The 11333-nt window shown below is 39.5% G+C and overlaps 1 protein-coding gene across 1 annotated transcript in view; it reads left to right on the forward strand.

Moving 5' to 3' along the window:
* LOC114565421 (tensin-3) overlaps positions 1–11045 on the forward strand; it is a 34015-nt gene extending 22970 nt beyond the window's left edge. The window contains exons 14-27 of the mRNA XM_028593457.1: positions 1916–2073; positions 2178–2310; positions 2478–2561; positions 4406–4535; positions 5344–5903; positions 6010–6096; positions 6186–6317; positions 7787–7882; positions 8191–8268; positions 8450–8527; positions 8748–8916; positions 9001–9069; positions 9246–9275; positions 9407–11045. Of these exons, the coding sequence (XP_028449258.1) occupies positions 1916–2073; positions 2178–2310; positions 2478–2561; positions 4406–4535; positions 5344–5903; positions 6010–6096; positions 6186–6317; positions 7787–7882; positions 8191–8268; positions 8450–8527; positions 8748–8916; positions 9001–9069; positions 9246–9275; positions 9407–9551 (1949 nt within the window). The 3' untranslated portion in view covers positions 9552–11045. The remainder of the gene's footprint in view (positions 1–1915; positions 2074–2177; positions 2311–2477; positions 2562–4405; positions 4536–5343; positions 5904–6009; positions 6097–6185; positions 6318–7786; positions 7883–8190; positions 8269–8449; positions 8528–8747; positions 8917–9000; positions 9070–9245; positions 9276–9406) is intronic.
* The last annotated feature ends 288 nt before the right edge of the window (positions 11046–11333 follow it).

Below are 11333 nucleotides of genomic sequence, written 5' to 3' on the forward strand. Positions count from 1 at the left end.
ATGGAAGAGTGAGCTTATAGTATTTATGTTGTGTAAAGTGGACTGGGGCTGACATACAGCAACTGATGAGAGGTGAAAAAACTCAGGAAGGTTGGGGGTCCTCTCCATCTGAGGCTAAAGTAAAGCTTGCAGGAGAAATGTTGTGCATCGCAAAATACTTTGTACTCTTACATCTCCAGTAACTTCATGGCTTTTAGAAGGCAGTACCATTTTAATTATATTTTTTATTATATTTTGATATTAACAGTTACCGTGCGTTTGATCAAACAACATTATGGCACTAGACCCATTAATACAATGTGTTTGTAAAATGCACCTGCAGCCATTGCTTATGTTAATAACCATATAATTGACTTGATAAGTTATTGTGGTTTTATTATGATGTTAGATCAAATGAATGTCCCAGTATAAGATCTCTCTTTAGTAGGGATGAGCAATATGGATACAATCTTATAATATATTATATACTTTTTTTATCACTAGGCTATATCATGCTGAAGTACATTTTCTGAAAAATCATAAAATCTTTTATAGCTAAAATAGCCAGATGGGAGAGTTTTGGGAGAATCCAATGAATGAAATACCTGACACATTTAAGGAGTTGTTAATTAAATTAAAGTGCTGTAAAGTCAATATTGCCTTGAAGCAGTCCTGCTCATTGATTTGCAACGGCCGGACACAACTAAGAACTTTTAAGGAGAGCCACCTCAGTGGAATTAGCCAAATCTCTATTGTATGTATTTATCCTGATACTGCCCAACCCAACTCTTGAGGATATATTAGGTTACAGCAATGATGGCACTGAAAGTAAGTCATTCCAGAGAAAGATAATTTGTCTCCACCATTCAGATCCATGCTAACCTGTCTCCAGGACTGTTCCTCATACCCCTTGAATGAAATCCTGTACACTGATGTATATAATTGAAGATAAAAAAAATAAAAAATAAAAATGTGTGATGCATGCACAGAGAAACCCTTGACAAGCACGTATGCCACTGTCTGTGTCATCCAGACAAAGTGAGTAATGATCCCCGGCATTAGTACTCCTGCACCTTTAGCATTCTTCAGGGCTGAGAGGTCGGAGCCTGCTGGGAGGGCTTAAATTAACACCCTAGTGATGAGTGGCAGCACTCATCACTAGTAGTCACAACATTGACCCCCCCCCCACACACACACACACACACACTCCACACCCTCCAGCACACCAGCCTGGCATTCCTCAGCTGTCCTCTCAAAACATGACTATTGGCAGTACACCCACCAGTAGCAGTGTGGTGATGTCACTTGGACAGACTAAATTCAAATGTTATCAATCCCAGACATTTGACCGAGTCTACAATAACATGAATTGAATTGACATCTGTGTGATTGTTAGAATACATAGTTGAATTTAGTATAGTACAATAAATCAGAATTATAATTTAATGAATTCAGCTGAATCATGTTAGGATGATATGATCTTGTCAATTATATGTTACCGTACCTCAAAGTTTTGTTGAATTACACATACTAATGTGTGTGTGTGTATATATATATATATATCTCACTAATATAAGTATAGTGGAACACATTTAATTGCTTTGAACATCAGCTTTATGTACTTACATGTGACTTTTGACATTGTGTGATACATGCCATTATTAGTAGTGTGATATGTTTTTTAACCATATTGCCAAACCCTATTATGCCTTAATTTCAGAGTAGACAGACATTTTAATAGTACCTTGACTAGAAGAAGATGCAGTGTTGGGGAAAAAAACATTTTGCTGAATACTTTCCTAAAAGGTATCAAAGGTTAAAGCGCTGTTATTTTTTCTTTCAGTGTTATGTACTTTACTTCCTTGAAATCAGTGAGGCCTGTGAATCTGTTAACATTGAATGACCTGCTTGCTGCTGTCTACCTGTGTGTATCCAGCTGTCCAGTCCAGTGAGGGACGGGTGGGTGTCACACGGAGTCTGAGTCACCAAGGAAGTGATGTCACGGATCATCCAGGCTTCTGTAACTCAGGGTGGGGGGGGACAGAGGAGTACAGGGGTCAGCGGACATACTCCCCCTCTGTGTCACAGTCTCAGGTAAATACAGCATGTCTACACGTTGTATAATGGCTCTTTTCCCCTTCATGAATAATTCTATTCTGTACGGTTGGTTACATGTATGCGTTTGTTGTTTGTTACAGCACCCCTTGTTGTACAGGACAGACAGTGTTGACTACAGGGCCCAGGGCCCAGACATGGACAGTGGGGTTGAGGCCGGGAGTGACATGACTCCACCCACTCCCGCCTTCCCCATCTCTCCACCAACACCTTATGGTAAGTACTGTATGTTTCCTGTGTCTGTTGTCATTTACACTGAAGCATCTCACTTGTAAATATGTTTCTTTTATCATTTGATTTTGCATGTATTTGTGACCAGCTTTGTTTGGTAGGTTTGATTAAATGTTAAAATGTCCCTGTCCTTGTTTCCTTTGTGTTTTCAGTGAAAAGTATGTCAGAATTGACTCACCTCAGGCAGATACCATCTCCTAGCATGCAATCTTACGGAGGCTACAGAACAGATCATGGTAGGTTCAGATCTCTTCCAACCACATCATATGAATCTGTTATGGAAATTCTTTAGTCTGAGGGAAGATAGTGGTCTTTCTCTGTGAACTTAAAAGCAGTGTTTAACACTGGGATACAGAGCAGTGGTATAGAAAACCATTCTCCATATAATTTGACGGTATATATTTAAAATGCAGAAATGTCATTCCATTGTAAAATAAAAATAAAAATTGATCATTTGACCTTTTTCTAAGCCTATGTATTTGAGGCACCTTATCGTAGGAAGTTAAACAGTTAACCAAGTTGCTGTGAAGAACAAAAAGAAACCATTAGGACTGTTTTATTTGTGCAACATTTCCCCTATGTACCTCATATTCCCCTTCTCACTAGAATGGAGCTATTTCAGGTCCCTCTTTCTGTACCTAATAATGGTGACATTGTTGTTTGTAGAATTTTAGTGGTTTTGAGACAGAAGCCGCAAACAAAGACGCCTCATACATGGGAAAGTAGGGAGATTCCTAACCAGTCTCTGCCCTTCATGTTGGGTTTTTGGAGAATGTCTCCGTTGTCACGGCCTGTAGAGCAAACATTTTTAGACACAACAGTGTTGTTCTTTAGATTAAAACGGTGCACTTTTTTTTGGTATGGATGTTTTTGTGTGGTGTTTATCTGAGGTGGAACACACCCTGGCTATACTATTGTCAGAGATGGGAAGAGGTGTGCATTCATAGCACTTTGTAGCATCAGCATTTGTGGACTTTGATGTTATTTTCCAAAATCCTTAATGATTTTTATTGTTTACTTTATCACAGAACTATCACATAAAACTGATGTATATTTTTATATTTCCTAAGCTTTTTAAATAAAGTTAGCTGTGTTTTACTTGGCATGTTTTTAGATCAGTGGACTACACACACATATATATGGATTAATTCTCCATGAACGTAACCTTTACTTTCATTTTCATTCTACTTTGAACTCTTGTGGACTTGTTTCCATAGTGATCTACAATATGTCTAAATGTTGTAGGGCCTGGGAGCAGATCTGTGCCCCTGCTGTGCCTCTTACTACCTCAGACACCCAGGCAAGAATCACCACATTCAGTCCTGCCACATCTCCATGGTTACTGTGGGTCAGGAGGCATGACACAAAAAAACTTTTCTTCCCCCATGAAAGTGTCTCAGTGTACTCCGTGGGGAAATAGGGACTAGAAGAAACCAGCAACTATTTCAACTTTGCACCTCTCATTCCTATAAAAGTAACCCAGAGAGAACTTTGCTGTAAAGCCGGAGTTGGAACTTGATCTTTTTTAGATTGCGGGGCTGTTAGTGGCTCCCGGGCTATGACTGATTTGAAATAAAAGCTTTTAGATAATTATGTCAGAAGGCTTTTCATTTCTAGTTGCAATGGAGCCTGATTTGTTGACTCTGTGGGTTGTGGCAGGGGTAATTGTTGACTGGTTTTATGCAGATTGATGGCCGGGTTCAAGGCCAGTTTCATTTAATTTAATTTCATCTATAATATTGATATGATTTCTTACTGGCAATAATCCAGAGCTTTTTCGCAGGGATTTTCTTTGCTGTATCATATACTCCTACTTGTTTGTTTCTCTCAATAATACTTGTATATATGTGTACATGTATGTCTCTCTCTCTCTCTCTCTCTCTCTCTCTCTCTCTCTCTCTCTCTCTCTCTCTCCCTATATGTGTGTGTGTGTGTGTGTGTGTGTGTGTTTTCAATTCAATCTATTTGTATTTACTTTTATTTAATTGATTAATTCAACGATAACTGCACCTGACTGTGAATGCGGTCAATAAATGTGCTTGAATTGAAATGTCTGATTTGTTTTCCTGCTGTGACACAGAACCCCGGGGATATTCAGAGATAATCAGTCATGTTGGAGTCGACAATTTACCAGACACTATCAACTGCCACAGGACGCTAAGTGCTACACACTCTGCCTCTATTGTTGGGACCCTTCAGTGGACAGACAGGTACAGATCTTTCCTAACCAGAACTTTAAAGCTGGGCTGACCATTTTTCTTTGTTCTACAGAGCAGATTTTTGCAAACAATCATTGGACTTCCAGTTGATTTCCAGTTTGACAGTACCAGCGGCACTTTTAAATGAATTACAAGTCTACAAATCATCTGCTTCAGTGCTAACCTGAACTGATAAAAAACATAAGGCTGTTTCCATCCACCTGTTTTAATGTACATTTTCAATTTGTGCATAAAGTAAAAGCACAGTGGAAACATCACAAATTAAGAAAACAAAGTTGAAATATTCCTACCACATTTTTACACTTGACTGAATTAGAACAGTTAATGTATTAATAAAAACAAAATGTGACAGTGCAATGAAAACAGACTAGGACAATGAATACCGACATACGTGAAGCATGTGACTTAAAGGTCACTGTAGAGATGAAAAATGGCGGTAGATGAAAACATCTGATCTGTGAGGAGTGAAGAGAACACTGTAATGTTCCTCAAACAAATACATGAAATAAATATAAATGCAATATTTCCATCACATTTTCCACGTTTTTACATTGTTTGAGATTTGACTGGCACTCTGTTAGTTATCTTGTTTATGGTTTAATGGCACACGATGAAAGAATAAGCGCCACCAACTGTTTACCTTGATCCACCCAACTCCTAAAATTCGCATAATAGTAGTGGATAGAAATGTGCATTAATTAGCATTCTTTTGCAGCTTTTTGCTTCTACATTTGAATGGTAACTTGGCTAATGTTTTTTTTTTATGGTATGTTTATGACCTTTATTTTTTTCTGTTAAGTTCATCAACGAACCAGTCCTGGCCAGAGCATCCAGTACTGAGCCGCCACTCATCTCTGAGCGGCTACCCCTCTACGAGACAACCACCGCCGCACTCCATGTCACTGGACTATGGCCACCACTCTCCTCCCCTGCACCACCCCCACATCCACCCTGCCCCCAACGGCCATAGCTCTCCCCGAAGCAGCCAGCGAAGCTGTATGGCTCGCTACGCTCTCAGCCGCAGTCCCGCTCAAAGCTTTGACGAGCAGGATGACTCAAGTCACGGCTATGGCACGGACTGTCCAAATACCAACTCTAATCTGCTGGGAAATGGAGGCATGGACAGGGAACTTTTGACCTCCATGGATGGGCTGACTCAGTTACAGCTGCCCCAGATGCTGCCCCCAGTTTTGCCTGAGAAGAAGAGGGCATCAGATGGGGAGCATTCGCTGGGAACAGCGTCTCCAGCCCTCAGTGGGTTCTCCAGTCCCCACAGTGGGAGCTCCCTGAGCATTCCCTTTCCCAATGTTTTGCCTGACCTCTCAGCTCAGGCGCTGGGCACAGCCTCACCTCTGCCAGGTAAGCTACCCGATGAAGCCAAAACCCTCATTGGTGTCACATGGCTTGATAACCACAAACAAATGAACACTGCTGATTATTTCGCTGATAATTGTGTGTTTTCCAGATGTACTGGCCAGCAAGCAGGTTACTGTAAAATTTGTGCAGGACACATCAAAGTATTGGTATAAGCCAGATATCTCAAGGGATCAAGGTAGGCTTTTGTTCCAAAGTAATAAAAATAAAGGAAACATTTTCACAGAACTACAGAGCCACCTCACATTTATGTTTCTCTTCACACAGCCATTTCAGTCTTGAAGGACAAGGAGCCTGGTTGCTTCATTGTGCGGGACAGCCATTCCTTCAGAGGGGCTTATGGACTGGCAATGAAGGTGGCTACTCCCCCACCATCTGTTCTACAGCAGACCAAGAAAGGTACAGCAGATGTGGATGACAAACTTGTTTTAAATGGTTGATTTATACTAATTTGGTTTCAAAATAAGATCCAGTTCATTAAAAGTGTCACAGAAGCCTTATTGTTTGCATATCTTAATGCAAATTCTAAACCTTTTCTTTTTGAATGAACATTCGTTATAACAAAAATCTTGGATATTTGGGAAATAAAACATATTTGCTGGCTTTCAATGAGACGATTGATACCTCTCTCATGTCTGTGTTTTAAATATATAGCTGAAATCACGAGGTGGTTAGCCTAGCTTAGCATAAAGACTGGAAACTAGGGGAAATGGCTAACTTTGCTCTCAAAAAGTGTATTTTAAATAATTCTTTCAATTATCATAGTGAAGATATCAGAGATTGGTAAGTAATACAGATTCCCTGGGAATTATTCATCAGACAATCACACACAAAGCCATCTACAGTTACAGCCCACTGTACTCGTCTTCATGCTGGAACTTGAGAGTGTGTTGTGTTGAGTGTGCCAAACAGACCCCTTTTGCCTGATAGTCTTAGACGTACAGCTAATGTTTCAGCCATTAACAAAGGATGTGCTGGGTCCATAAGCCAACTCTGATCCCAGGGCCATCTCCTGGGAAGCTGTCTGCCCCAGATAACTCTGTCTATTATGGATGTAATATCTAGGGACTGGGGTCAAAACAGGCTGCTTGGTTATTTACTTCCTAGCGTGGTTGTTTAGCATATTCAGGAAATTCAGGCCGGGAGTTTTTTTTTAAAGAAAACAAAGTCTAGATATGAATATGGCCAAACATTCTCTGGCTATGTTTCAACATGAAACTAAAGACTGATTAAGTGGTGATAGAGATTCACGCTATCAATTTTTCTTATTTAGAAAAGGACTAGAGGACAATAAGTCACACACAGATAAATAATCCAACTTGTGTCTGATACACATTATCGTAAGCAACGCATGGGTGCACAAAGGATGCCCTACCTGCACAAGGCCACCACAGCATTCAGAGGTTTAATATTATCTCCCACTCACACCTGCCTTGTTGTTTGCCTTCAACACCTGCGCAGTCCAACATACATCATCATTCTTTACACTTTCACTTTAGGGCACTGTGGCTCCTTATAAGAGTGAAACCAAACCCACCTTTAGGAGCAAGCCTTTCTCTGAGCCTTTGTGTCAAGACATTCCTGACAGACTCCTCCTACCCCCTCAGAGGAGCTTCTTTTGAATCATAATCGCATTAATCTCTGGAGAGATTGAATGTAGCGATTTCATGTTTTATGTAACTCTTAAAGGCTGGGAAATGATGTGTTGTTCTGAGATACTTTTTTTGGAACCATTATTTAGGTCTGAGTAAATCTAGGCTGTCAGCTAGAGGACAGCTTTTACTGAAACAGACCACAGGCTATTGTGAGGAATTAATAATCTGTTGCATTGTCCTTTTGCATCTTCTATCGGCCCCTTTTTCTTATAGGAGGCGATCTATCCAATGAATTAGTACGCCACTTCCTGATTGAGTGTACACAGAAAGGAGTACGTTTGAAGGGTTGCCCCAATGAGCCCTATTTTGGTGAGTACCTATTCTGTTAAACTCTCTCTCTCTTCACAGCTGGTTAACAACAGTGATCCCTCCTGGCTGTTTGGCTACATTGCACAAAATAAAGACTTCAGACACCCTACTGCCCTCTATTGGTCTGTTGTGCATTGTACCACTATCTAACGATTGTTCATTTTGCCTGCGACATAACATGACAGAGTGATGCACCTGGCACTTTATCCACAGCCTGCTGCTATGTGTTTTCATCTGTTGTTGTGAAATTGATTTGGCAGTAAAGCATCAAATCTTACAGCAATATTTGATATATTTTTGTTTTACAGGAAGCTTAACTGCACTGGTCTGCCAACATTCAATCACCCCGTTGGCCCTGCCCTGCAAACTTATCATACCTGACAGAGGTAAACATTCAATGCACTGTCACAGACCAAAGTTTTGGAGTAAAATTAACATAATTTAGTTTTTTTGTCTACCCATATCTGTCTGTTTAGCTGTCTGGCCATTAGGTCGTTTTGTGTTTATGAAGCTGTTGTGGTTTTCACCCAAGAATTTCACTGACTTATTTGGTTTTCTTGTTTATAGATCCTCTTGAAGATGTTGTGGAGACTACCTCACAATTAGTCACCAACTCTGCGGCTGAGCTGCTAAAACAGGGTGCAGGTAATCAGGCGTCTAAGATCACTTGCTTTGAATAGACATTATGACAAAGCAATGATGGCACTGTACATAAAAACAGACACAACGCACAATTCTGGGAAAATAATTTTTATTTTTCCTTGTCCTGTTATTATGCACTTTGTCACTGAATACACTTGCTCTACAGTTATTTGCACTCAGCAGTTGTAATCCACGTGTAATTTGGATCTGTGTGTCCCTGCAGCCTGTAATGTGTGGTACCTGGGCTCCATGGAGATGGAGTCCCTAACCGGCGTCCAGGCGGTGCAAAAAGCCACCAGTATGTCTCTGAGCTCCAACCCTCCACCAACTTCCACTGTAGTCCACTTCAAGGTGTCCTCCCAGGGAATCACCCTCACTGACAACCAGAGGAAGTGAGTGAAACATGAGCATATTCATACCATACACACATGCAGAGACTTTTTTTCTTAAAATAACCCGCCCCTGTCTCTTTTTAGGCTGTTCTTCAGGAGGCATTACAATGTAAATACAGTCATATTTTGTGCATTGGACCCTCAAGATAGAAAGTGAGTATTGCTGATTTAAAGTTTGAACACATGTCATTTAAAAGTTAATAAAGTGTCTGTCGTGGCTATTGTTAGGCAAACCTTTTATTATTTTAAACAGGTGTGGTATGTCAACACCTTTTCACTGTTGGAAAGTTCTACTAAGCTAATAACAATGCTCCTTTCACTGCTCACAGGTGGAATAAAGATGGCTGCCCTTCAGCAAAGTAAGTCAATGATTATTATTTTCACATCGCTTCAACCAGAGCCAGCATGAAAGCAGTTCTTTTTAAAGGAATGTGGTCAGTTTGAGGCAGATGACAGTTCTGCTATTAAGTATTTTTATGCACCTCTGCAGGATCTTTGGCTTTGTGGCGAGGAAAACTGGCACTTCCATGGACAATGTATGTCACCTGTTTGCAGAGCATGACCCTGAGCAGCCAGCAAGCGCTATTGTCAACTTTGTTTCCAAGGTGATGATTGGCTCGCAGAAAAGTAAGTAGGCCTGCCTCAGACTGAGCTGATCTAGACAGACTTGTACTCAGAGTAGAAAACAAGAAATAAAGACTGAAAGGCTGAACAAAGGACAAAATGTCAAGGACTGAAGATGGTGGCGTTAACCCGGGATATTAACTGGATATTACGTGCATAATGATCACTTACCAGCACCAGGACATTTAATTACATTAATTTTCAATAGAAAAATATAAATCCCTTCTATGCTGTCACTTTTCTTTCCTGTAAAATGAACTGTAAAGTAGCAGAGAATAAAAACAAAATTGTATGAGATGTGATTCCAACTGTAATGTCTAATACAGTTAGATATATTTTCTCAACATAGTTTAAGTACATAACACACATAACACAATGGCTGCTTTTCTCATTTGTGCATAGCATTTTTATAGACAAATCAAGAAAGCCGTACCTTGTTGCATGTAATTGTTTTCTAATATTTAACCAAAACAAACTTCATTTAAGCTATTAACATTCTGTAAAGTTGTAACCAATGTAGAAGCACCTCTGTGCTGCATCTGTCCAGCATGCAGTATTTTGTTGGAGTTTAATATGAGGAAAGGCAGTGCAGCAAATATGTATAATTAGGCCAGGCTACAGGCTCATACAGGATTATCTTATTTTATCTATGCAATGTAAATTTTTATTTTTTTAAACCACAGCCTTCTGTACACTTGCAGCATGTATCTGGCTTATCTAAACCTTGTTAAATAATTTTCTTTCTCTTATGTGAATATGACCACTTTTAAAGCTGTCAGCGACATTTTAATGAAAGTGTGTGTGTGTGTGTGTGTGTGTGTGTGTGTGTGTGTGTGTGTGTGTGTGTGTGTGTGTGTGTGTTGAAATGAGAGAAATCATAGAAAACTATTTTAATTAAACCCTAATATATATTGATTTGACATGAGTTGGTTAAAAACACATGAGTACTTTGCAAAGAAGATAGTAATAGTAAAGTAAATTCTTTACTTTATTTTGCCCTCTTTTGGGGGGCTCATGGCCACTAACACTAAAGCACTGCAGTGTTTAGTATCAAAAATATATTGGACAGTATCCTCGATTTTGTACATTTCATTTGAATAAAAAAAAGACAGGCTGCTACAGTATATGGAGCAAACAAATGCTGCAATTGTGTTAGTGTTTTAAAAGTTCTTAAAAGAAAGAAAAGCTGTCAGTGTTGGAATTGCACAAATAAATTTAGGATTTGACATATACTTTATTAGTCATATATAAGACGATGACCATAAAACTTTATTCCTTTCAACTTTTTTGTGTTGGGCAGCCATATTATCCAGAGAGGAACACAATACATTTCTGTTGGTTTTTTTATGTACACGTTATCTTGTTACCTATTATCTGTACCTCATACTTATCTCATACAATACTGTACCTCTGTGTATAACATGCTACATGTGAACAGTTTATTTGTATATTATTATTATTGCATTGTTTGATGTGTTCTGTAAATAAATAAAATGAAACATGGATTTAATCTTGGTGATGTGTTTCACCCTTGAAGGAAATGTTCGACATAGCCAGGACCCGTTGCCAGGTAGTCGTTTCCAGAAAACCAACGTATGGTTGTTAGCTTGCATTTCCTTCATCATATTTAGTAACTTTGTAAAATTTTGGATCTCCACTAGAATTTAAAGTTGTTAATGACTGACCCACCAGTATGCTGCTACCGCACACTGCTGAACCAAAGACAGCATGCACAGGTCTTGCCTCATTTGAAGTGCTAAGGCAATGAGGAGAGAATGACTCCTTGACGAATA

Source organism: Perca flavescens, chromosome 12 (genome assembly GCF_004354835.1).
Source record: "Perca flavescens isolate YP-PL-M2 chromosome 12, PFLA_1.0, whole genome shotgun sequence".
NCBI classification, from domain to species: Eukaryota; Metazoa; Chordata; class Actinopteri; order Perciformes; family Percidae; genus Perca; species Perca flavescens.